The sequence below is a fragment of the Ambystoma mexicanum genome, chromosome 9 (genome assembly GCF_040938575.1).
Source record: "Ambystoma mexicanum isolate Mex_15411 chromosome 9, UKY_AmexF1_1, whole genome shotgun sequence".
Lineage (NCBI taxonomy): Eukaryota > Metazoa > Chordata > Amphibia > Caudata > Ambystomatidae > Ambystoma > Ambystoma mexicanum.
The window spans coordinates 1,475,715,845-1,475,742,838 of NC_090931.1; the positions used below are offsets into that span (position 1 = coordinate 1,475,715,845).

Genomic DNA, 26,994 nt, shown 5'->3' on the forward strand with positions numbered 1-26,994 from the left:
GACTTATATGACTAACTCCTATTCTCCCCTTTGTTTCCTCTTTTCTTCTTCATTCTTTCTTCCTCTTTTCATATTTGATGACTGATTTGATGATACCCTTATGTATTTGTTGTGTTATTATGTAGCTGCCCTCTTGTAAATATCTCAGTTATGTTGCTTAATTTGAAATCAATATAAAAATGGTTAAAAAAGGAACCATAGTTGAAGCTTTATCATAGCAGTGGAGCCCACCCAAGCCCCTAGTTTGCACTAATGTAGCCATTCCTAACTCTATGTTATGGCAAATATGTGCATTGTATATTTTCTATGGCATTGTTTAAAAAATCTAAGGAACTTATACATCAGGCTTTTGTAACTTTAAAGCACACCATTTGCTTCCCACAGAGTTGCCGTCTGTCTAGATGTAGAGTTAAACAGATAATCAAACCAAACAAATGATATGTGGATTTGAACATAGGCAACTATGCAAACTTTATAGATGTATAATGTGGGTGCGTTGGTCATTTGTACAGATTTATTGTGTGTTGTCATCAGTAGAAATCTGCAGATTGGGTGTGCTGATTTCAGCTGACGTTCGCCCGCTGGCCAGTCTCAGCAAGCAACTAATGACCATGTCCTTGGCCTTGGCGGAGTCCATGTCCTGCTCTCGCGAGATCTGCATGCTGATGCGCTCCACGCTACTCATGATGAGCTCAGAGGCCATGAGTTGGTCTGGCGCTGCCCCGTTGTCCATCCTGTCCATGAGGCACTGCTGGTACAAGTCCACCACCTTCTGCTCCAAATACTCGTTCAAGACGGCATTGGATAGTGGCTGCGGGTGCTTCATGAGGCTTCTATCTCTGCCGCTGCCCCCTCGCCAGAAGGCTGAGTCGCCTCTTAAGTGCTTGAGTAGCGGTTCGGGGGCATGTGCTGCCACAGATTCTGCCGTTGGAGGAATCTGAGAAGATTCCAAAAAAGGGCCTTCACAAAATTGGAAACTGCTGTCACAGCTAAAATCTGTCATGACTGAGTCCATGGGCATCACCTGGTCGCCAGCAATGTGCAAATCGTTGTAGTTTATGTAAAGGCTCTTGCACGAGGGCGGAACAAGGTACATATCTCTGTTTAGGTTTGAGTCGCCTGAGAATTCGACAGCTGGTGATGTTTGACTTTCGAGCAATGAGCTTCGATTAGATTCCTGAGGGCCATCCCAATAGGGCAGTCTCTTCATTGGGTCTTTTGAAAGAGCCAGGGAAGGATATTCAAAGCCACATATTCTTGTCATCTCTTTTGCGTTGCCAACAGCTGGTACCTCTTGATAAACCATACGCGGCGAAGCCTCCTCTGACCAGTCAGGGATCCCACAGAGATATCCTTCAGACAGCATTCCTGAAAACAACGGAATGTGGATAATTAGACATTTTCCAAACATGGACTACAATTCACAAAAATAAACAACTGGGTAATGGCGGTCACAGTTTGTACGCAGTTGTCTGTTCCTCACTGTTCTCTGGCTGAGGAGACACAAATGTAACATAAAGATTTTGGGATTGTTTTAAGAAGGGAAACCACATATTTATCAACTTTCTACAGCAAGATCTTTTTTATGAAACTGTTCCCCTGTTTCAGTGAATAAAGGAAAAGTGGCAGAGGTCGTGCCCACCTGTGTGACTTTCACATGTGTGCTTCCCTCACACATCACTGCCCAGCCCAGATTTCATCATTTTTAATTGCACATGGGGCATCCACCTTTCTCAGGGTTTTACCCAAATTGGTAGTTTCAAATTGACCGTATGGTACAACTGGCCGAATTCGGCCAGTACCATGTGGTCGGTTTGAAACGCCCAATTTGGGTAATCACTACCGGAGGTCTGGAGGTGCGGGACCAAAAAAATAAAAGCGCACTCTGTGGTGTCGGCTCTGACCCGTGTAGGAGGGACGGATCCGAAGTTGCAGGGTAAAAACATGCATGGATGTCGAAAAGGTAAGTAGGCGGTGAGTGGAGTTGGGTGTGGGGGTTGGTGGCGATTTTAATAAGGGCCATTTTGGCCAACGGCGAAATTGGCTTTGCGGCCGATTTGACTGCGGTCAATTGGGCAGCGAGCAATGGTGCCACGGCCAAAACATATACACCCCTTTATGAGCGGACAGATTTTTGTTCATCTGGATCCCATTATCTGCACATCTTGATCCTACTCCAGCACCAGATGGAGGGGGGCACCGATAGGATAGGTTTTGATTACCCATGGACGATGACCCAGCCACCAAGAACACACACATATCCACTCAAAGACATATGTGGGAAGACATCTTCAGGCTGGCTTGGGAATGGACAGGCCTAGGGAATGGAGAGCTCTGTGGAGGTCTGTGGCAGGCAGTGTGCTTACCCTTATTTACTAGGTGAGGGCTCTGATAGGGCTTTTCTTTAGTAGCTTTGGTATTTATGATCGATTGGAAAGGACAGAGAATGCCTGAGCAAGGGTGTTGCCCCAGACTAAGGTTAAAGCCTCCTATTTTCTGTCTCTAACAGTCTTAATCCTATGACGGCACCTGGAGCCTGACTCCTCCAGAGACTCTGCTAGCACTCGTTTTCAACAGTCACTCTCTTGTGAGGATTCACAGATCCCGCTTTCATTTTTGAGAGCAGCATGGAGTGAACTCCCCTACGTGCTTTAGAAATGAGGGGGGCCAAGGGATCATCTTGAGCAGGTGGGCCTCTGTTGCTAGGGGCTGTGCAGGTCGCCCTTACCTCTCCCAAAGCAAGTCTAGTATCAGCAGCAGGATACAAATAAGTGACTGCCTCACCTGAGAAAGAGAATTTATAAGCTGTAATGTAATGAGCAAAAACATGCATAGGGGCATAAACCCACCGAGCTAACCATATTGCATATTAAGCCTATAGCCTGCTGCATTAGAAACTAGGACTGATAGCTTATTCGAGAGTGTACTAAATGCTGACAATCATAACTTTATAAAATGGCTTAGTAATGCTTTAATAGCGCCTAAACACCTAACACTGGGAGCTATATTAAACATGAGAGAAAAGGGAGGCATCTGGATACCTTGCCTTGTTAATTATCTGAAAAATGTATTTTGCACAGTTTTTTGCGTTTGAGTGCTTCTTTGAATCAGGGTTTGTTTATTTTCTTAGATTATAAATGCCCTTCGTGGGTACAGTCGGGATTCTTATGTCCCCAAGTGGTCAGCCGACACGTGTTTCGACCCGTAGGCCCTTCTCAAGGCTATGATTGGCGGTCCGGTGCCCCCTGTGGGGTACTGGTTAGGTTTAGATTATTCTGGAATCTATGTTGCGGATGTCTGCATTCAGCTGGGGGACAGCTGAACGCAGACATCCGCAACATAGATTCCAGGGCCCAGCAAGAGCCACTGTATACACAGAATAATCTAAACCTAACCAGAACCCCACAGGGGGCGCCACACCGGCAATCATAGCCTGGAGAAGGACCTACGTGTTGAAACACGTGTCGGCTGACCACTTGGGGACATAAGAACCCCGACTGTACCCACAAAGGACGTTTATAATCTAAGAAAATAAACAAACCCTGATTCAAAGAGGCACTCAAACGGAAAAAACTGTATGGAAAATACATGTTTCAGATAATTAACAAGGCAAGGTATCCAGGTTCCTCCCTTTTCTCTACCCAACAAACAAGGTGTGGGCTGCACTTCAACTCTAACCTGTGACCTTGCAAACAACAAGAGAACCCAAAAAGACAGCCAAACACTAGAGCTCAGCAAGGCTGGTTCTATCCTAGAGCCCATGTTCCCCCTGCTTTTTGTATTAAACATGAGCCCTCATGTAGTTGCTTACAAAGGGTTAATTGCAATACTTGTATTCAGCTTCCACTTTCACAAGAGGCTCCCCTTTCACTGTAAACAGACACCGGGTTGTATGGGAAAGCAGAGCTGAGGCGCGACCCTGGCAGGTGCGCATAAGGCTGCATTCCTAAGGAATGCTTCCCGGCCATATATGTGGGAGGGGTAAGAGCAAGTTGGATCAGCGGAGAAGTGGATTTTTCCATCAAAAACATATTTTGCACCACATAAAGATTTTAGAAAGTTACGTCACTCTGATTGATAGGCTTGCCCAATAAGAATGCATACCCACATTAATCGTGATGGACTCGTCCATGGGCTTCACTGTGGTGCACGTGCATGCGATGCGCCTTGAACTAACAGCTACCCTAGTGGCAGAGGTTCCTAGCCAGTTACATTCTGCCTCCCGGCTGGTTCATGTGCGGGGCAAGGCTAGTCCCAGGGAATGGGTGCCAAGCGCGAGGGTGGTGTGGGTTCCAGATGTGACAACAGTGTTTCCAGAACAAGTACACCTAGGAACATAAACCCTTGAGCCCTTAGTTACTTGTACTTTATAACAACTTGCATTCTTTCCATTTTATTAAAAGTGTTCATTTATATTACAGGTTCATTATCAAAAGTATATCATATGGTGGTTGAGCTTCTTCCAGAATGAGTTCATGATGTGTCGCATAAGTTCGAACCTGTGATGTGCGAGGGGGGTGATTTTGGGCTGGTCCCAGAAGTGAGATCACACCCTTCTTAACACATTTGCGTCGTCGTAGCGGATTTGTGAGCACTATTCCATTCTGGAAGAAACAGGGAAAAGTTGAGCAGAATGATGAAGGTGGGATCCACTGTCACATTCCTGGGTTGCCAGAGACAATTGCATGGTCATGTGTGACAGATTTTCTCCATCGGCTCTCTGCCCCGATGGCGTGGGACTTGCTGGAGAATGATGTTTCCCCTGTGGTAATTAGTGAATGATTGGCTGATTTGCTGCATGGGAAAGGAAGCAGGGTGCAAAACGCTGCAGGCAATATAGGCTGGTTGTTTTTTGCAGGCGCTCCGAAAAATGCATGCGAACAAATTAATTAAGGATGCCAAGATTTGAAAATTAAGTGATGAGATCTCCCTGCTAAAAGAGCAACAAATGATTATGCGTGAAATGCTCAAATCATTTGTTAAAAGGGCTGACCTCATGGAAGATAAATGTGCTTCCCGAGCCGTGCGTGTTGCTACACACAAATTCAGGCAAAGGAAAAGTACTCCTTCAAAGATACGAATTTGAGCACTGATTAGGAAAGATGATTGGGACCCAAATGTATGGTCAGGCGATGTAAGCGACAGTGAGTCAGAACAGACTTTTGACTGGGATGAGTTGCTGAAGGGGAGGATCAGGAGAGTTCTCAGAAATAATGTGTGAACCCAGCATGGCCATTGACTACAAATAAATCAAAAGGCCAAGCTGGCGGAGCTAACATTCAGAATACTTGAATCATCGAGATTACACTCAGACAGAGCTTCTAGACATTGCTAAACTATTCAGACAGAGAGCAGGAGAACCAATTTTTAAATGGTTACTCAGAACATGGGATGCAGGGGCCGATGGAATTTTCCCGTCCCCAGAAGAAGTGTTAAAAATCGGATCAGTCGCTACCAATGTAATGTTGGGGCAGATCATTTGGGGAGAGTTAGGACCGAAAGGATCACATTCATTGTTTAAGTGGCTTCACACTGCTTTAATAACTTTATATGTGAGCCCAATGGACATGGAGGAGACTTAGGGTGCATGGCATTCATTACCAAAAGCTGCAGAGTAGCTAAGAGAGATGGGATTACAATGTGCATTGTACAGTGCCCAGTTTGCAGGACCTTATATGGAACTGTTTACAGCAGGCATGAGAGTGTGATTATTGTGAAACACTCCTGGCCATATGCAAGGGGCATTAGTCTCATTGCTAGGCCCAATGCAGGGAAAAGCTATAAGTGAGGTTGCACTGTTGCCTGGGCAATTAGAAGGTTTGGATGAGCAAAAAGCAATGCACATAGTTGTATTGAGAGCAGATATAGAGAAAAAATCTAGCAAAAAGGCAAAATCCAAAGACAAAGCTGACATCATTAGAGTTACGCACAGTCGCAGACACATGTGGATTGACTTGCTTAAAGCAGGGATATCAAATTAGGACATAGATGGCAAACTGACATCTGCGTTGCTTAATAAATGGAAAAAGGTGAAAAAGGGGGGCAGGAAAAGACTAGTCCTAGTGCGCCCCCTGCGGAAGAAGTGTTGAAACCGAAAATGCAGCCAAAAGGTTACCCTGCTTTGTCAAAGTGGAAATGGGAAGTCCCTAACGCCATCTTTGATTGAAGTGGTGTCTCTGCCTCTGAGGCGCAGTAAAGAGAACTAGTGCCAGAAACAGGTGCCCTTTTGTGCCACTCACATTGTATTTAAATGATAAAGTGAAACAGGTTTTAGCTCTATTAGACACAGGAGCAGAGGTGACCATCCTGAATGGTAATCCAAACAAGTTATCTGGCCCCAGACCTCTGTTTAACAGTTATGGGGAGCAGAAACGATTGCAAAAACCTTTCGCATGAAGATGTCAATTGACAAGGGTTAACCTTTCAGTGCCGATGTTTTGATTGCTGACATCCCTGAAAACATTTTGGGGATGATGTGCTGCTGGGGAAAAGTGTAACTACTGACTTGGGTGAATTTGTTTTTGGCAACCGCAAACTCCATATGAGAGTGTTGAACGCTGTTTTGGCTGGGCCTGCAAAATGTTGTATTTACCTACTCATACAGAGCCAGTGTGCATGAAACAGTACAGGTTACCGGGAGGGCACAAAGAGATTGGTAAAACTATAGAATCACTAGTGAAAGCTGGCATAATGAGACCAGCAGTCAGTACATTTAACTCACCTATGTGGCCTTTGCTCAAACCGGATGGATCTTGAAGAACAGTTGTTGATTTTTGAGCATTGCGCAAAAAGGTGTCACCCTTTGCTGTGTCTGTGCCAGACATTGTTACATAGGTTGAGAAACTCACTAAGAAGTGGGTGAATGGCATGTGGTGATGGATTTGGCCTACAAGTGTTTTGCGCCTATAACCACTTGTGTACAGGCACGTTATAAATGTTATAAATGTTGCATTTTTCTCCATTGATATCGATGCTGAATGCCAGGACCAATTTGCAGTAACTTGGGGGGACAGACAATTTACATTCACTAAATTGCCACAGGGGTACTTGCATAGTCCCCCTCTGTGTCATGGATTGATTGCTAGAGACTTGGAAATATTGCAGCTGAATGATGTGCATATAGCACACTATATTGATGACATCATGCTAACAGGCAGTGAGAGAATTCATGTTGAGAATGCTGCTGAACAACTGATCACACACATGCAGAACCGAGGATGGGCTATTAATCCCAAGAGAGTGCAGGGTCCTGCTCAAGAAGTAAAGATTTAGGGTGCAATATGGTCTGGCTCAGGAAAGAAAATTCCTGAACCTGTGATTGAAATGGTACAACAGATGACAAAGCCTGTGAAAAAAGAAGCAGAGAGATTCTTTAGGTTAATGGGATTTTGGAGAAATGACATACCTCATCTGAGTTTAATTTTGAAACCAATCTACAAAGTTGCCAGGGAATGTATGACTTTCAATGGGGCATTAACCATTAACCAGGCAGATTGATTTTCAACAGGCCAAAGACGCTTCACAGAATTACATTAAGCTGGCTCTAATAACACATAGTGATTAGTCTGAATTTGAAGTTCTTGTCTACCGTCACGTTGCAGTGTGGAGTTTGTGGCAAAAACAGGGGCAGAAAAGAGTGCTGCAAGTATTCTGGTTGAGGAAACCCACAGACACCATGGTAGGTATACTCTGCTTGAGAAGCAAATTGCTGCAATGTCTTGGGCTCTAGCTGAAACTGAACACATTGCAGGAGAGCAGCCCGTGACAATTTGCACACAAATTCCTATCATGGGCTGGATGCATGAAGCTGCTGATGGAGTAAAGAGTAGCAGAGCGCTAGATGCAAATCACATCAAGTAGAAATGGTATTTGCAACAATGCACCAAGGCTGGCTATACATTGGTCTCCAAGTTGCAAGAACAAATGCTGGAAGCTGTGAATCTGGAAGAAATGCCTGAATTGAGCGTTCCTGCAGTCCTGACAGATTCTCCCTTCAGAATCGCAACGGCTTATGATACATTGTCAGAAGGAGCCCAGTAGACTGCCTGGTTCACGGATGGCAATGCTAAGTATTAAAAAGGACAGAGATGCTGGCAAGCAGTTGCATTGCAAACCCATCGAGACACTGAGTTAATGAGAGAAAGATTAGGTGGTTCAAGCGAGTATGCTGAGCTGCAAGTGGGGCCACCAGGGCTTTAAGTGGGGTAAGAAATCGAGGGGAGGGCCTTATTTGGGGGCGTGGCTTGTGGGAGGGGCGTGGCCTAAAAAGTACGCAAATCGTAGGGTATACACACAAATATATATAAATGTTATATATTTCTGTGCGTACCTTACTATGTGTGTGTACTATGCAAGCCATCTTTTCTAAACATAGAAATATGTAACATTTCTACGTTTATAAAAGATGGCTTGCAAAGTACACACACATAGTAAGGTACGCACACAAATATATAACATTTATATATATTTGTGTGTATACCCTATGGTTTGCCTAGTTTTCAGGCCATCTTTTTTAAACATTTCAGGTTTATAAAAGATGGCTTGAAATGTGTACTTTTCAAGCCATCTTTTATAAACCTCGAAAAATGTCGAGGATTCCCCAGGTTCGCCGAGGGTTAAAGACGCCTCGGCGACCTGTGGAAACAAAGGGACAGTAACTGCCTCTGGTGACCTCTCGCGCGAGGGGTCACCAGATGCAGTTACTATGACTGACGGAAGTGGCAGCCAGTCACAGTGTCGCTGTGGCTGGCTGCCACTTCTGTCAGCTTTCCTGACTTCATTGCAGGCGCATCTCCCGTCGCGGCTGCGGCCGCGGCCGCGACGGGATAATGCATCCCGCCAATGTTGCGGTAGGACGGGGGCCCCGGCAGGGCCCCGGCTCAGTCCCACTTTTTGGAGACTGCCGGGACCCGGCCCCGGCAGGCCCCGGCCCACTTTAAGCACTGGGGGCCACGTGATTGAGCAGGTGAAAGACATAGAGACTGCATAGATATACAGACAGTAGGGCTACATATCAAGGCCTCACTCATTGGGTGCTGACATAGCGGCAAGACGAGTGGAAGATCTAGAAGATTCCGATATGGGGAGAAATGTGGTGCAAGGGGGAAAAGATCAAGATATTGGTCTTGTGGATGCACATATGCCCCCTGAAACCTCCCTGGATGTGATGCGCTGTTTAATAATGAAGCAGGTCAAATGGCAAAGATTGGAGAAAATGAAGTGCTATAAGCAATGGCAGACTGGGCAAATCAAAAATCAGGCCATTTGGGCAATTAGCGACTTATGAATGGGCAAAAAAGAGACAGCTGCCCATCAGAATGAACAATGCAAATCAGGCTGCAGCCCAGTGCCTCGTGTGCTGTGAAGTAAAGCACTATCCTCTGGAAAGAAAACCTCAAGGAGCTCTGATGAGAGGTGAAAAAGCAGCCAGCATATGGCAGGTCGATTATATCAGCCCTCTACCAGCTAAGAATGGAAAAACATGTGTTGACAATGGTAGACACATATTCAGGATTGCTTTTGGCCCATCCGGCCGCTCATGTAGATGAGAGGACCACCGGAGAAGGGATGGCGTATCTCATAAGACATTATGGGGTTCCAGATGAAATTAAATCTGACCAAGGTAGCCATTTCGTAGGACACAATGTGCAAAACTGGGCTTTGGAGCAAGGCACAAAATGGACACTGCAAATTAGCCACGATCCAGAAGCCACAGGACTTATTGAAAGAATGAATGGTTTACTAAAACAGCAAATAAGGAAACTGACTCAAACTCTCAAGAGGTGGTCCAAGCATCTAACACAAGCCAGAATAATCAGCCTTTGGGAAATAAAAAAAAACACATCCTTTGTGAGACTGACAAGTGACAAGCAAGAGACATTAAAAACACTTGTATGTAACGCTGAGAAAAAAAGCAAAACTGCCTGCACAAGCCAAAGAAGGCAGTATTGGACTAGATCTTGTTCTCTTTGAAGATGATGTATTATCAGCAGGACAAGCCACATCTATAAAGATAGGCATTTGAACTAAGCTGCCAGCTGGCACTTATGGATGCATTGCTGCATGATCCATTCTGGCAAAGAAAGGCTTTGATGTACTGGGTGGTGTGATTGACCCGGATGACCAGGGAACTATTTGCATGCTCTTGTGCAACACTGGTCCATCTGGGATACCATTAACCAAATATGGCCACATTGCACAATTACCATCCCAATAAGAAATCTTTAGCTGGGAAGGTGTTACGCAAAGGGGTGGGAAGTACTTATGCACTGTTGCAGAATTCTGACATTCCTGTTTATATTCCTGCTACTACGCGGACACCAAGAACATAACGTTCCATGATGGGGATATATGTAATCCTGTAGTGGGTGCTCCTGACCAGCCAAGCAGGCGCATTTTCAGTCGAAAATGGACCCTGAGAATCGCATGCACCACACCCAATGCCACAGTCCTGCGTGATGATGAGAATTGCACCACAACTTGTGACAGAAGTGCAAAAGAACAATATACATATGCGACTGCCAGGGTGCTGGCTTGGCATATCGTTGGACACCTATTATCGTTGACAATCTGTTTGATGTTTCATGTTTCTTTTGTCCAATGGACTGTGGAGACTGTGACCGCCAAGCCTTTGTAGACTATAACCTGACTAAATGTGAAAAGTATAATTGTGCCGAGAGAAAACCACTACCGGATGGTAGGCTGGTATTCGTAGCTAAAACTAATATTGCATATGGCAGACACACCACTTGGCGAATGGTGTTCTTCAAAACAACGAAAGCGAGAACAGTGCGCATGGTAGACTTTACCGTAGTGAGTCAACATTTGAAATGTAGAACTGTAATGCATGCTTCCATTATTAGTGAAGTGCAATTTTTGTGGCCAATAACTAGGTTGCGAGTAGCCAGGGGACTTGGTTAATTAATAACCGGGGCAGCGGGTGGGGGGGAGGGAGCAATACATTCTTTTGATATAGAGACAGTGCGCAATACATTATCTGCTATGGGTTCTGATGCTAGTGCAGCAATAAAACGGTCGGCACAACGGGGCACTATATTGAATCCCACTTTGAAAATGCTGCCAAGAGTATAGGCAATAATGGGAGGTGGTTATGAAGACATCTTGTGAATGGAGCATAGCAGAGGGGCAACGTGCTGGTCTTGGAAGCAAGACCACGCAGAGCAACAGAGGTTTGAATCTCGGATCTGCAATTAGATACCGAACAGGTATTACGCATGTCATAAAAAACAAATTAAATCTATTCAGCCCTAGGGTAGGTAAACAAAACCGCCACAGACACTAGATGCATTTTGTGTCAGACTCTGTTAAATCAACAAGTGCTGGCTTTCCGTTCTGAATAGGTAAGACTGTCCTCGGCACACTGGCACAAAGTGCTGCATTTATCTGCAGACATATGGATTACGCCACTTGCTTTTGATTGTCTGAACAACAGCTGCAAAGCCTTAATTCTTTTTTTCTTTTTTTTTATACGTGTTTTAATTGTTTAAAAAAGAAACCATTTTTACAAGATTATGCCTTAGGGATTAGCCTTTCAATCCATAAAATAAAAAGTCCTAATCATACCAGCCTCTGTGAGTTGAAGAGGGATTAGCCTTTCAATCCATAAAAGAAAAAGTCCTAATCATACCAGCCTCTGTGAGTTGAAGAGGGATTAGCCTTTCAATCCATAAAAGAAAAAGTCCTAATCATACCAGCCTCTGTGAGTTGAAGAGGGATTAGCCTTTCAATCCATAAAAGAAAAAGTCCTAATCATACCAGCCTCTGTGAGTTGAAGAGGGAAGGAGGAGGAGACAAAGGGGAAAAAATTAGGGCGGGGGTTTTAATCTCCTCAATTTGTGCAGACTGTTTTGGCAGGCTCTGGGCGTTTCAGTAGCCAGAGACTTTCATAAAAGCCTGCCACTGCGATGGTCCAATTGACGTTCTCTCCACTCAGCAGATTGTTCCATTTCCCCTCTTCTTCCAAAAAGTCAAATCTGCCAAATAGATGTCCCAGATGGAGAGTGCGAGCCTCATCCACCCCTCTGCACGTGAGGAGCAGATGTTTTAAAGTTTCAATTGTGTCTGGTTGACGACAGAATCGGCAGAGGCTGGTGTTAACTTGTTTTCGCCGGGCTAGTATCTCATTTGTGTATAAGATATTCAGGCGAATGCGCATGAAAGTTTCACGGAGCTTCTTAGAGGGACACTTCAATAGGTAGGCTCTCGTTTCGTTGATTTTTGCTGGATTATCCGGACCGTTCTTCATGGATTTAACAAGTTGTATTACGTCTATTGTTTGTATCCAGTCTTTCTCCATCACTCGCCTCTTTACTTTTCCTGGGTTACGAATCAGGCCATCTTGGGAGCACCCAGCCCAGTCCAGACGTTCATTGATATTTTCCTCCCATCGTTGGAGCATCTTACACGTGCCTGCTCTAGTTTCTTATTTTATTGCCTTGAGTATCAATGGTGATTTTTGCAAGAGCATCTTTCGGTAGAGCATCAGTTTGTTCCGTGTTACGATGGAGGTTATTGACTGGAGTGTGAGTTCTTTCCTGATGAGCGCCACTGAGTAGATTGCGGTAGACTTAATACTTTGCGCCAATACTGCCCTTCTACTTTCTGCCAGAAGAGTGATGAAATATAAGGCATAGATTCCGCACCGTACATTAGAGTTGGAATAACTTTCATCCTGTAGAATGTCAAAAGGGGCGCTATCGAGAATCGGCCGTAAATTTTCGATAGTATTTTTGTCTGTGTTGTTAGAAGGCGTAATTTTTTCAGGATGGCTTCACACATCGGGTTTTCTATCATGCTTTTGCTCAGTATATCTCCAAGGTACTTAAACTCCTCCACGATTTCCAGGGTTTCCTCTCGTACCTTCCATACGAAGTTCGCCTTTTTGCTCATGTCTTTTTCCAGGATCATAACTTTAGTTTTTTCTTGGTTCATTTGTAGATGGTTTGCTTGGAGGTAAGCGTCGAGGTTTGTGAGTTGTCTTTGTAAACCTATCGGCGTTTGGTCAATCAGGATAATGTCATCTGCATATAACACTCTTGATATTCTCTCTTCGCCCAGTCTTGGAGGGAATGTGCGTATTTTGCCTCAAAATCTTGGTAATCTGAAATGCATGCATTGTAGAGTGCCGGTGCAAGAGGACATCCCTGCTTCACTCCTCGTTCAATTTTGATCCAGGATGACAGTAGCCCCTGCTGGTTCAGGCGTACGCACATCGACGTGTCACTGTACAGGTCCTTGATGGGATTGAGGATTTTTGGTGTGCAGTTGTGATTTTCTAGTTTTTCCCACAGAAGAGTTCTGTCAACACAGTCGAATGCCTTTGTTAGGTCAATGAAAGCCATGTAGATTTTAGGATGGCCCTCAATGACTTTGGCTTTCAAAGTGCTTATGACTAGGATATTGGTTAGTGTTCCTGCGTTTTTTACGAAACCTGTTTGTAACTGGTCAATCATTTTGCTGGAAGTTACCCAAACTTGGAAACTTTCCAGAATGAAAGCGGCAAAAAGTTTCCCAATCGAGTCCAATAATGATATAGGCCGATAGTTATTTGGGTTGTCCCTCGCACCTTTCTTGAAAATTGGGACAACTATCGCCTTCTTCTAGGACGGGGGGATTGTTGCCGCTGAGTTACAGTTCTTGAACACTTCTCCCACGAACTTGGACCAGCTTACAGCCTTTTGTTTAAGGTCAAAGTTGGTGATGCCGTCTGGTCCCGCCGCGCGTGAGCCATTATGTTTTTTTATTTTGTTGATGATTATTTCTTGGTCCGTTGGCACCTTCTATTTTACTTTTGTAGCGGTGGAAGAGGGTGATGGAGATTTCATGGGGGCTTTATAAAGTTGTTCAAAATGTTTAATAAAGCTCAGTTCTCCCACTGCATTGGTCAATGGCTGGTTCTCGCCCTTTATTTTTCCATTGATAAGAGACCTGAAGTACTTTGTTTTCTTGTTACAGATGGTGCGTAGCATCAGTTCCGCATCACCTTGGTTTCTCTGATGCTTGTTCCCTCTAAGCCATTGTTGATATTTTTTTGTGAATTTGTTTGCTTCCTCTATGTCCGTTTCCAAGCCTGATTTGTTTGCTTTTCTTTTAAATTTTCTGACGAGCTTCCCTTTCTCCACCAGTTGTTTATTGAAGGCATGGGTTATCATTATTGGCCGTTGGGCATCTATTTTTACAGGGTTTTTGTAGACTAACAAGACTGATGAATAGTCTTTTATGTTCTCAGGGTTGTGTCAACCCCGACTGGTGCGCTCTGCGTACTCTTTCGTCAGAGCGTTGATTGCTGGGGCCGAGAGTCGAATACGAATACCCTGTGTATCAGTTTCTAAAGATGAATGTGATCTTCGTTCTTCTTTTAGGCTTGTATGCCACTCATGTAGAAGTAGGTTGTGGTCACTGCTTTTTGTTCTTTGCACCTTGAAAGACGCAAAATATTTTAGAAGGCTTCTAGACACGTGGATGTAATCGATAACAGCACCTTCGCTTTTTCTTTCCCATGTAGGAATATGGCTTGGCGTTGCGTCATTTATTAGATGCAAGTTATGTAGATCTCTGGATTTCGTGAGTCTGGACCAAAGAGCGGCCCTTCGTCGCGAATTTCTCTTGCCGGCAAGTAAATCGATGTTCAAATCTCCTGCAATCATTTTGTGTTTGACATCTTCTTCAATTAAGGCTGTGTCAATTGTTGATTCCAACTCCATCAAGAATTGTTCGTTCCATATTCGGAGCGGGTTCCAGTAGATATTTAGGACAAGGATCTTTTCTTGCGTCTCTTTTTTGGAACTTAGTGCGGGGGCTGACCAAGTGATTATCGATGCCAAGATGAATTCGGATCTTTTAATGACCTTTGTCAATGTCAGGGTGCTTCCTGACTTGACAGCTGTTATCATACCCAACCGTGGTCTTCCTTTAAGTCCTTTATGGGCCGGAGAGTGTGCCAGCTCAAATCCATCCAAACATGGTTTTCGGATTAACCATGTCTCCTGCAGGCATAGTATGTCAAAATCAGACAGAGACAAGTCTGATTTTGCGGTCAGGTGGGCGAATCCCCTCGTATTCCAAGATGCCAAACTCAGTATTGATGTCGTATTTAATCCCTGGGAATCCAAATCAGGGACCCGGGTATCCTTAGATGGTGGCTATTTTGCTCTCAGCCGGTTGACTTGCATCTTAAACCAATCGCTATTTTCATTTGAGGTTGTTAAGACTTGGTCTCCGAAACTCCAGCCTTTCTTGCCTTTGAAGGATGATCCAGATTCAGTCATTTGATGAGATCTTTTTTGAGTCGGTTGATCCAAATGGTCCTCTTTCCGTTGTAGCCTTTCTACGGGATAGGATAACTTTCCCTTTGTCTCCTCTCAAGACTGTATTCGCTCATTGGTCGTCTGAGAGTGACTTGCTGCTTTTTCCCCAGCTAGGCCCTGAGGATTAGTTACTCTCTCTGAGGGGCCTTGAGGTGGTTTGGCAAGGGGGTATCTCAATCTAGACGAGTTGTAGTTCTGTGGTGCCCTTGTATTTTTTCCCTTGAGCAGCCCTCTAGGGCTTCTTAAAGAAGTGTCCTGCAATGCGAGGCTGAGCTCTAGGCCCAATTGTTTTAATTCATCTTTAGAGCTCCATAATAATTTTTGGGCTTTACTCGAGTTGATGTGAAGGTATGAACTGTCTTTTCTTCCATTTGGATTAGGTTCTAGGATGTCAATGATATCTGCTGAGGAGGATTAGAGGGACTTTGTTTGCTCAAAGATGTTAGATATCGCCTTGTAGTTTAGGGTCCAGTTATCACGTTTTTCTCGGATTCTTTGCAGCTTGAATGTATGCGTCGGAATAGGTTTTGCACTGGCATTATAGTCACTATCCCGAATGTTATCTTTCCACTTGGTCAACACATGGTTCTCCCTTACATTGTGAGCCCTTGACCTATAGTGTGTTTTCGCTTGAGTTGGACGGCGACTTGAGAATCTCTCTCCCATTGAAGGAAATCTAAAGGGTTCGTCTTTTTCTGCGTTGTCCTTATGGGCCTCGAGCCTCTTATTCTTCCCTTTATTGTGGAGCTGAGGTGAACAGCTTTCGAGGCCTGTCACTGAGTGTCTTTGCTTCGTGCCTTTTGGCAGAGACAAATCTAGGCCTCTTTAAACGTTCTTTTTATTCGTATCCTAATCTGTGTCTGACGCGCTCGTGATAGCGAGCTGGAGTCGGCGAAGAGCACTTTCTTTTTTGGATTTTGCCTCGGACGAGGATCTGGCGAATCTCGCTTGGTCTTTTTTTGTTGAGGAGCTTCTGGTATTTCGGATTCAGAGTCTTCAACAGTGTACAAACTCAAGTTCATTAAGTCGATTGAGTCATATGATTGTTCACCGACTCGTTGGTCCTCTTCTCCTGACTCGCTCTGAGATGGCGTTATGGGAGAATTATTCCACGCTGAGCTGGGGAGACTTTGGGTCATTAACTTGTCACCTTTTGGATTAGCCCTCTGCAATCCTTTCCTGGGATCTGGTTTAGCTTTCACCTACTTTGTAGTGCTGCTTCCTATTCGAATAAGTTTTTCTTTGAATCTCTTTTGTGTATTGCCTTTCTGTGAAAAGATGGAGTTGATTTCGACTTTGAACTTCTGTTTGTATTTTGTGTAATGTCTGATTTTTCTCTTTTTTTCCCGGGGTTTGCGTTGTTTTCATCCGGGCCGCCGGTCTGTGACGGCAATGGTGCAGGAGTTATAAGAGAGTGTGGGTCTCCATTCTCAGATCTAGTTGGTGGTACTGAAGTAAGCGGTAGGGCATCGTCTGCTGCTTTGGGCGCATTGCTGGAAGTAGCTCTCCCAATGGGGTCGGTTTGGGTATGTAGAGATCTGGTGTCTTTAACCTCTGGTTCTCTCCCATTATCTTCCTTACTTGTGTTCCCCTAACTTGACCTTTTGTCTGAATTGGTTTGTTGGTCCCAGATGGGATTTCTCACCTTGGCAGTCACAAAACCCACTAAGAAGATTATTTTTGTGTGCATCATGGCAATGAGCGCGTTTTGATCTTTCATTCAATCATTTAGGGCGTCATATAATTTTGCGAAGGTGCCAACACAACTGTGACTGTTGAGAGACTAGTCATTGGGTCTAATTTCTTTTGGGGGGAATCCTGCGGTTGCTTGTTGGATATCTTGCTTAGCCGTCTATTTGGTATTGGCGACATTCCCCTTAAATCTCTTGGGCTTGTTGTTTTATTGGCATAATACCTCTTTTCTGTGGCCATTGGTGGAGAAAGGCTTATAGTTGGTTGTTTCGCCAAGGCTTGCTTTTTCGGGGTTATGGTGACAGTTTTTTCTTTATCACCCTGGGGCATCTCTTTTCCATTAGTCAGATCCCTCAGTTAGTTTAGGGTTCTAGATTCAGCTTCCGCTTCTTCATATACTCTCTCTTTTCCATTATGGGGGTCCCTTCGATCATTAAATGATGTTCTGAATTCTGTCGCCACTTCCCCCTGCCCAGTGCCCGCACCTTCTTCTATGCTCTGTTGGGGCAGATGTGGTATCCTGAGGGGGAAATTTCCTGAGACAAGCCTGAAAGGGCAGCTAGATCGCCCACCGACAAGGGTAAAGCTGGAATGTCCGTCAGTGCGGCAGGCCCTCCCACCTCCCCGCCCATTGTCAGCCGCCCCTACCTGGCGCGGCTCGGGGAAGGGCTGCCTTGCCACGGGCGCTCCTCTCCCTGTCCCACAGGCTCAAGCCGCGGGGAGAAGCCGCCCTCAAGCTGAGTCCCCTCTCCTCCCTCTGCTTTCCGCCGGTTCGGCTTTGAAAACCACGGGGACCGTGACGCCCCCAGTGGTGGCGAGGCGAGGTCAGCGACCTCCAGGTGCTCATGCACCGCCGCCAAGACCCCACCGATGGCCGCTCCACCTCAGGGACCAGAGCCAGTGTCAGAGGCCCCGCTGTCTCCATACCATCGCCACAGGTAAGGTTGGACGGGCGCGTGTTTTCTCCTCTGTTATTGTTGGGGGAGGAGTAAATCCATTCTTTCACACTAGGCTCCGTCGCTGCTTTTGCCATAGTCATATTGATGGGTGTTACAATACTCTCCGCGATCGGAGGCTGGGAATAAGAGTCTCGATTTTCACTTTGCATGGGAAGCAGAATTTGTGCAGGTTTTACTCTCAGTGATTCCACGTGTCTTGACTGACTAACCGCCATAGTGTCTGGGAGATTCTCCCTCATCGCCCCTAATATTCCTTCTTCAGTGGGTAGGGGAGCTTTTTTTGTTGGCTCATCTCTTTACTCCCTCCCGCCCTTGATAGACAACTGGGACTTCTGATGTTCTTGAGGTGGGCTCTGTGGCTCATTACTCAGATTGTGGGGGGGATTATTTTAGGATCCATTGTTGAATGTGATGTTGAGTGTCTCTCCTCTGGGAGGCTTTCTCCTGCAAAGCCTAGGAGACGACCTCTCTTACTTCTAGTATTTACTCCCTCACCTTCCCCATCCAGGGGACGCCGCCTCGCCGTCGCTGCCATAGACTGCAGAGACTGCACTCGACTCTGCCATGACTCCGCGGCCACTCCGCGGTGTTGGTGGGTTTTTAAATCCTCCCACAAAAGTAGAAAGCAAGGGTAGACTCTGTCACTGGAGCACACTGGAGACTGGACTGCAGAGACTGCACTCGACTCTGCAAAGCCTTAATGTATATTAGAAGGACTGCTAATGCTTAGAGATATGGTGCCCATTTGTAATCTTGCCCATGAGAATAAACTGTTCTGCTGTGTGGTGGAAGGTACAGCAAGCTGAGAGAGGCTGGAAGGAGAGCTGGTAAGCCCTGGAGGAGGAAGACTTGCCTGAAAGGCACCAGATCCCCTCTCACCTCCTTTGGGGAACTGGAAAGCCAAAGCCTGGGATTTCCACCAGTGACCTCTAGGAAAAGGCTCCCCTTTGATAAAGGCTGTGAATGGTGACCCAAAGTCCCAAGACAGAGGCATGCTGTGAGTCATATAACCCAAGACTTGGGGGAGAGGCCAGTTATGAATGCTGCACCTAGGCCTATGAGAGAGGCCCACTCTGAGTTCTGTGACCCAAGGCCTAAGAGAGAAATCTACTGTAAATGTTCTGCTCTTGATTCAAAGAAAAGATAGGAAGAAAAGAACTCGGACACAAAGGGGACAAAGGACAGGCTGTCCAGAAGGGGCCTGTTGTGATGTAGAGGCCCAGAAGAGACCTATCGTGAATTCCTAAAACCAAAGTCCTGGAGGGGCCTGTTGTAAACTGTGAGAGAACCAAGGAACAAGGGTGTTTATTTTGCATTAAAATAGGGATGGACTTTGAAGAGTAGGTTTTGAATATTTGTGTTACTGTCACAGAGCAGCCAGGGGGCTAAAGAACCTTTACGCTTAGGATTGAGACTTCTCTGTTGGCCACATCATCTGGACATTTCTTTGTAGACTAAGGTACCGCTGGAGTGGAGAGGACTTGTTAGAATATCGATTTGGGTCTTATGTTCGATCATGAGGGGAATACTATTGAGTTCAACCCATCCTGACACTGTTCCATTTAGAAGTCCACCTTTAGTTGTAGAGTTTCCCCTAGCAGCTGTGACATGTTTATCTAACCCTAACCAAGACAATTATGTTAATTAAAATGAAGATTTGTTGAGCCATAAGTGAAGAGTGAGGTGTATCATTGCCTCGAGTTCCCACAAACTGGCCTGTTGAGCAATCGGCCAAAGCCTAAGCTTGAAAGGCCAATGTGAGTTGATGTATTGGGACATCATTGTGAGCCTTTTTAGTTTTGGCTATCAGAAGCCGAAATTAGAAGCCAGCACTATTGACATGGGAAGTGATGCTAGGTTGGAGATGGCATGCAAGGGAGGCCACCGAGCCCGCGGGTGATGTTTTGGCGGTGTACCCGCCCATTACACACCCACTCTGAGACCAATGTGAATTTCCTCCTCCTCCCTGCCCAAAGCACAACCACTGGGGCCTCCCTGGAATCACTTCAGCCTCCTGCTAGTGCTGCATGTGTATTTGAAGGTATACCTACTGATATTCGGGAAGCTGTGGGGTAGGCTGTGGCTGGAATGTGCCAAGCGCGCCTGTGGACAGAGGTGCCACAAAGAGGAAAGAAGCCCTGCCCCTGCTCCCCGCTGACAGGTTCTCCCATGCAGTTCCTCCTCCCTAGATGCATGGCTCTACCACTGAAGCAGCAGATGTTTCAGGGCAGAGACTTTTCAAACCAGTCTAAAAAGAAATTACATTTTTTAATTGATGGAAGAGAATGCAAAGATATGATAATGAATATGTTTGATACCTTTTTGAAACATCTTTATAATATGGTTATATTAATTATTTTGTCATTCATTGTACATTTTTGAGTGACTGATTTATATGAAAATTTGTATATGTTTTTCAAGTATTTCCCTACGGTTCTGCTTGCTCCCTGTCTGGTTCAATGGCCCAGGTGGTGCTAGCTGGAAAGGTCTGAAAGATGTCGGCAAGCATTGCTCTGCTGGCTCCCTGTCTGGTTCTATGTACCAAGCGGCGCTAGATGGAAAGGTCTGAAAGATGTCGGCAAGCATTGCCCTGCTTGCTCCCTGTCTGGTTCTAGGTCCCAGGCGGTGCTAGCTGCAAACGTCTGAAAGATGTTGGCAAGCATTGCTCTGCTTGCTCCCTATCTGGCTCTATGGAGCAGGCGGTGCTAACTGGAAAGGTCTGAAAGATGTCGGCAAGCATTGCTCTGCTTGATCCTTGTTGGGTTCTATGGCCCAGGCGGTGTTAGCTGGAAAGGTCTGAAAGATGTCGGCAAGCATTGCTCTGCTGGCTCCCTGTCTGGTTCTATGTACCAAGCGGCGCTAGATGGAAAGGTCTGAAAGATGTCTGAAAGCATTGCCCTGCTTGCTCCCTGTCTGGTTCTAGGGCCCAGTCGGTGCTAGCTGCAAACGTCTGAAAGATGTCGGCAAGCATTGCTCTGCTTGCTCCCTATCTGGCTCTATGGAGCAGGCGGTGCTAACTGGAAAGGTCTGAAAGATGTCGGCAAGCATTGCTCTGCTTGATCCTTGTTGGGTTCTATGGCCCAGGCGGTGTTAGCTGGAAAGGTCTGAAAGATGTCGGAAAGCATTGCTCTGCTTGCTCCCTATCTGGCTCTATGGAGCAGGCAGTGCTAACTGGAAAGGTCTGAAAGATGTCGGCAAGCATTGCTCTGCTTGATCCTTGTTGGGTTCTATGGCCCAGGCGGTGTTAGCTGGAAAGGTCTGGAAGATGTAGGCAAGCATTGCTTTGCTTGCTCCCTGTCTGTTTCTATGTCCCAGGCGGTGTTAGCTGGAAAGGTCTGAAAGATGTCGGCAAGCATTGCTCTGCTTGCTCCCTGTCTGGTTCTATGGCCCAGGCGGTTTTAGCTGGAAAGGTCTGAAAGATGTCGGAAAGCATTGCTCTGCTTGATCCCAGTTGGGTTCTATGACCCAAGCCGTGCTAGCTGGAAAGGTCTGAAAGATGTCGGCAAGCATTGCTCTGGTTGCTCCCTGTCTGGTTCTATGGCCCAGGCGGTGCTACCTGGAAAGGTCTGAAAGATGTCCGAAAGCATTGCTCTACTTGCTCCCTGTCTGGTTCCAGGGCTCAGGCGGTGCTAGGTGGAAAGGTCTGAAAGATGTCAGCAACCATTGCTTTGCTTGCTCCCTGCCTGGTTCTATGGCCCAGGCAGTGCTAGCTGGAAAGGCCTGAAAGATGTCAGCAAGCATTGCTCTGCTTACTCCATGTCTGGTTCTATGGCTCAGGCGGTGCTAGCTGCAAAGGTCTGAAAGATGTTGGCAAGCATTCCGCTGCATGCTCGTTGTCTGGTTCTATGGCCCCGGCAAGCATTGCTCTGCTTGCTCCCTGTCTGGTTCTATGGCTCAGGCGGTGCTAGCTGGAAAGGTCTGAAAGATGTTGGCAAGCATTGCTCTGCTTGTTCCCTGTCTGGTTCTATGGCTCAGGCGGTGCTAGCTGGAAAGGTCTGAAAGATGTCGGCAAGCATTGCTCTGCTTGCTCCCTGTCTGGTTCTATGGCCCGGGCGGTGCTAGCTGGAAAGGTCTGGAAGATGTCGGCAAGCATTGCTCTGCTTGCTCCCTGTCTGTTTCTATGTCCCAGGCGGTGCTAGCTGGAAAGGTCTGGAAGATGTCGGCAAGCATTTCTTTGCTTGCTCCCTGTCTGTTTCTATGGCCCAGGCGGTTTTAGCTGGAAATGTCTGAAAGATGTCGGAAAGCATTGCTCTGCTTGATCCCAGTTGGGTTCTATGACCCAAGCCGTGCTAGCTGGAAAGGTCTGAAAGATGTCGGCAAGCATTGCTCTGGTTGCTCCCTGTCTGGTTCTATGGCCCAGGCGGTGCTAGCTGGAAAGGTCTGAAAGATGTCCGAAAGCATTGCTCTACTTGCTCCCTGTCTGGTTCCAGGGCTCAGGCGGTGCTAGGTGGAAAGGTCTGAAAGATGTCAGCAACCATTGCTTTGCTTGCTCCCTACCTGGTTCTATGGCCCAGGCAGTGCTAGCTGGAAAGGCCTGAAAGATGTCAGCAAGCATTGCTCTGCTTACTCCATGTCTGGTTCTATGGCTCAGGCGGTGCTAGCTGCAAAGGTCTGAGAGATGTTGGAAAGCATTCCGCTGCATGCTCGTTGTCTGGTTCTATGGCCCCGGCAAGCATTGCTCTGCTTGCTCCCTGTCTGGTTCTATGGCTCAGGCGGTGCTAGCTGGAAAGGTCTGAAAGATGTTGGCAAGCATTGCTCTGCTTGTTCCCTGTCTGGTTCTATGGCTCAGGCGGTGCTAGCTGGAAAGGTCTGAAAGATGTCGGCAAGCATTGCTCTGCTTGCTCCCTGTCTGGTTCTATGGCCCGGGCAGTGCTAGCTGGAAAGGTCTGGAAGATGTCGGCAAGCATAGATTTGCTTGCTCCCTGTCTGTTTCTATGTCCCAGGTGGTGCTAGCTGGAAAGGTCTGGAAGATGTCGGCAAGCATTGCTTTGCTTGCTCCCTGTCTGTTTCTATGTCCCTGGTGGTGCTAGCTGGAAAGGTCTGGAAGATGTCGGCAAGCATTTCTTTGCTTGCTCCCTGTCTGTTTCTATGTCCCGGGCGGTGCTAGCTGGAAAGGTCTGAAAGATGTCGGCAAGCATTGCTCTGCTTGCTCCCTGTCTGGTTCTATGGCCCGGGTGGTGCTAGCTGGAAAGGTCTGGAAGATGTCGGCAAGCATTGCTTTGCTTGCTCCCTGTCTGTTTCTATGTCCCAGGCGGTGCTAGCTGGAAAGGTCTGAAAGATGTCGGCAAGCATTGCTCTGCTTGCTCCCTGTCTGGTTCTATGGCCCGGGCGGTGCTAGATGTCGGCAAGCATTGTCTGCTTCTGGTTGTATGGCCCAGGTGGTGCTAGCTGGCAAGGCGTCTGCTGCCTGGTGGGTCTGTAACTTTCACTGCATGCCTGGCCCTTCTTCTCTGTCTTGTTTTGCAGTGTCATTAGTGTTGTCACTAATCTGTAGTGGTGGTTTCTGTTGGGCATTGTGACAATAGGTCATAGGTATTTCCGGGAATCTGTTTTGGTGTGAGGTGAGTGGCCTAAAAATCAAGGGATGCATAGTAAGGTACATCGCTGACGGCAGGGCTTAATATACATTAGTGACAGCAGTGTGGCACTAGAATCTTACAATCACTGCAGGGGTCTATGACAGCATCAGGGGCCAGCAAAGAGGGCTGAGTGCCTCACCTCCACTGTGACGAGGAAGATCAGGACTAGGAGTAATGAAGATTACCCGTCAGTAATCAGAGCATTATTGAATGCTGCTGAACATTTTACCACATTAGTGCATCATGGAACCAGCGAATGAAATTCTTAACAGCTTTACTGCGAGGAGCCTTGCCTTCATCATAGAATGAGACACTGAAAGCCGAGCTGCCTGAAGCTTTGACCACGTCAGTATATAGGGCCCTGAAGGTAAAATGCAAAGACACTCAGAAAGCATGCCTGCACGAGGCGCGGAGCCTCACTGCAGGCGGCCGATCTGTAACTTTGGGTGAGGGTCTGAGTGCATCAGTGCCTAAGGTTTATCACTGCAATGCATACGCCTCTGAATACATCACTGCATCTTACATGAGGTGTGTAGCATTACTGCAGGAGGCTGAGCAGCAACTTTGGAGCTGCTGATTACTACAAGGACATGGGTGCAGGAGTGTCCTCGCACTGCCCCCGCTATCCTACAATACCAAAGCCGATATTCTTGATCAACTAAAATATTACTTCAGGAAAGATCAATTCTGTCTCTGACCAGGAGATGTCACCACCGCTCCACCAACATAAAGGACCGGTTGGCAAGGATGAAGATGTCCCGCCTTCCTCACTGTGCACTTCCCACAATGTTATGAATTTCCACCGCAAGTTCAGTTTTCCACCCTCACACACCCACCCACAACAACATAAGATCGTGGGCAGACGAAGAGCGCTGCCCCCGAGCATAAGCTATGTATTTATGTACTTATAGGGCGCCGAAAAAGGCCGCAGGCATTGGGACACATCACATAAAACTGGATTACTACAAAAAGACACAAAACAACCTCTACTGATATCTGTGCTCTCTACTCACAGTTATGAAATGGCAGCTGGAGTTCTGCGGTGTCAATGAGTCTCCCGTTGTACACATGTGCCTCTCCCAGAGGCCTTTTAATATTATGGTATAAATGTCACTGAGATGGCAAGGCCCCAGGCTCACACATGGATCGTCAGATCCCGACCTGCCTCCCGAGCCCCGACACAGGCCCCCATAAGGGAGGGTGAAGGCACAACCCACCAGGCCCGGACCACTCACTGACGCTGTCCCAGCAGGACAGATAGCTGGTCCACGGTACACTGAGTCGAGAACTCTATGGCAAGACAGGAGGCTCATATTATGCATTACAATCTTTACTCTGAAACCACAGCAGCAAAGAAAAAACTTTTACAAACAAAAAAGTTTGAAAAACAGAACTAAATAGACTTCAATGACAATGTAAGGGGGGACTCCCCAATCCATCATGGAGGACAGGTCATGCCCTGCAGGAGACCAATGAGCAGGGACCCGCCTCTATATTAGACCTTTACTCCAATCCCAACTCCTCTTTCTTTGCTGCTGACACCACAGCTAAGTCACTCCTTTTAGTTGTGCCTTGCATGTTAGTCAGTAGTAGGCCTTAATAGTACATTAGGGCCTTAAATTGTGTAAATTAAATATAAATGTATTTGTTAATATATATGTTTATTACTGCTTTGACATTGTATCTGGAAGGCAGCGTGCAACTGTTGCTTTTGTTAATGTGTTTGGTAAACAATGACAGCGTGTGTTTGTATACCTCTGGCTATTAAGCACGTTTTAAATACCCGTCCATTTCCTGACTAGGAAGTATTTGATCCCGCGCGCGCCGGTCTAATGGAAGCTTCTGCTTCAGACCCGGCTCATGCAGGCCTCTTTGATGAAGCTCTTTATGGTCGGCGCGCGCCGGTCTCATAAGAAACTGGTGTTTCTGACACGGGGCGCACAGGCCTCATTGATGAAGCTCTTTATGGTGGCGTGCGTGCCGATCTCATAAGAAGCTAGTTCTTTGGACATGGCGTGCACGGGCCTCGTTTTGAAGACACACCGCCTGGGAGTTCCAGGTGCTGTAAACTAGTGGGCTTGTCTGCCCTGTGTGGTCCCGCGCTTGGGCGTCTGTGCTTGTTTCAGCAAGCGCTCTGTAGCTCAAGGATTCACTCGTTTACCAATTACATCAAGCCATCTCTGGGGCATGAAAAAGTGAAGGGGCAGAGCAAAGTAAATATAATTTAAGAATGCCTGCCCTTTGTGGTCACGCGCACGGGCCTCCTTGATTTAGGAGACACTTGAGAATACCAGGTTGCTATGGGCTGTTGAGCGCGCATGGGCCCATATGTTTCTTGTCAGTGATTGTGTGTATTGAAATATAGTAAAAGCTTCTCTGTGAGTACAGACTCAGGATTGCTCAATGACAGAGATGTATGTTACCATGCAGAGGGACCTGGGTTTGATTCCTGCCTTGTCCAGTACATACAAATGTATTCATACATATATTTTAAAAATTGATATTTTTTATTGTTGTTATTTAAATAATGATATTTTGCAAAATATATTATGGCGATGTCCCGCCCGCTCAAGAGCCTGATGCGCTGCCAATCTGTAGCTTTGTTTAAGCGTTGCATATGGCTTAGGTGATTGCCTTCTCTGTAGGTGTGCCATAACCTGCTGGGTGGCAGCCTTTGTCTGCGTTCTAGTGCGAGGTTGCCCCCTCGTGTACTGCTGGTTTTGCACCCTGCGAGGGTGAGCAGTTGAGATGCACTTGCTCAGTGTATTCCTCTCTTAAACAATATTTTAAGCTATGTGTGCAGCGCTTTAGCGTTTCCTGTTGGCAGTAGCCCGGATGGCTCAGTAAGCATCAACCTTTATATAAGGGACCAGGGTTTGGGTCCCTGTTCGGGCGTAACCCTACTTCCTAGGCAAGGATTACTTTGTATTTATTATTTATTTATTAATTATTTATTCAATACTTCAAAGAAAAGAGTGTTTGGTGAGGTAGTTAACAGACCTTAGGGGGGCCTACCTTCCTTTCTAGCCATCACTCAAGCACTAACCTTAGTCGTTACAGAACAACTCAGTCCTTTCGCTTGCTTAGGCAGTTCAGTCCTTTTTTCTTATACAAATAATTGGAGATCTATAATCTACTCGCTGATTTCCCTCACTATTGTCCCGATATTGTATTGATCAATATTTTTTTATCTATTGGCGGGGACAAGGTTTGCTCAAAGGTAACTGTTTCGTCTTGTTAGCAAGACAACGGTGAGCTCCCAGGTTCTGACCCTGTTGCAGTGTTTAGGAAACACTTGCTGGTATCTGTTACGCTCACCTGGTATCCATAGGGACGCCACCCAGCCAGGTTACTCGCTGGTATGCTTCTCAGCTTTGCCCTGATGTGGTCTGCAGGGAAGGTTCTGCCTTGTGGTAGAATGAGGCGTGCTCTACGTCC

At 46.4% G+C, this 26,994-nt stretch overlaps 1 protein-coding gene across 2 annotated transcripts in view; it reads right to left on the minus strand.

The window, feature by feature from the left end:
* Nucleotides 1–440: 440 nt before the first annotated feature.
* The window catches only part of TASL (TLR adaptor interacting with endolysosomal SLC15A4), a 338,001-nt gene continuing 311,447 nt past the window's right edge, over nt 441–26,994 (minus strand). For both annotated transcript variants that reach the window (XM_069616937.1, XM_069616938.1), the window contains exon 2: nt 441–1,368. In XM_069616937.1, the coding sequence (XP_069473038.1) occupies nt 515–1,366 (852 nt within the window). In that variant the 5' untranslated portion in view covers nt 1,367–1,368 and the 3' untranslated portion in view covers nt 441–514. The remainder of the gene's footprint in view (nt 1,369–26,994) is intronic.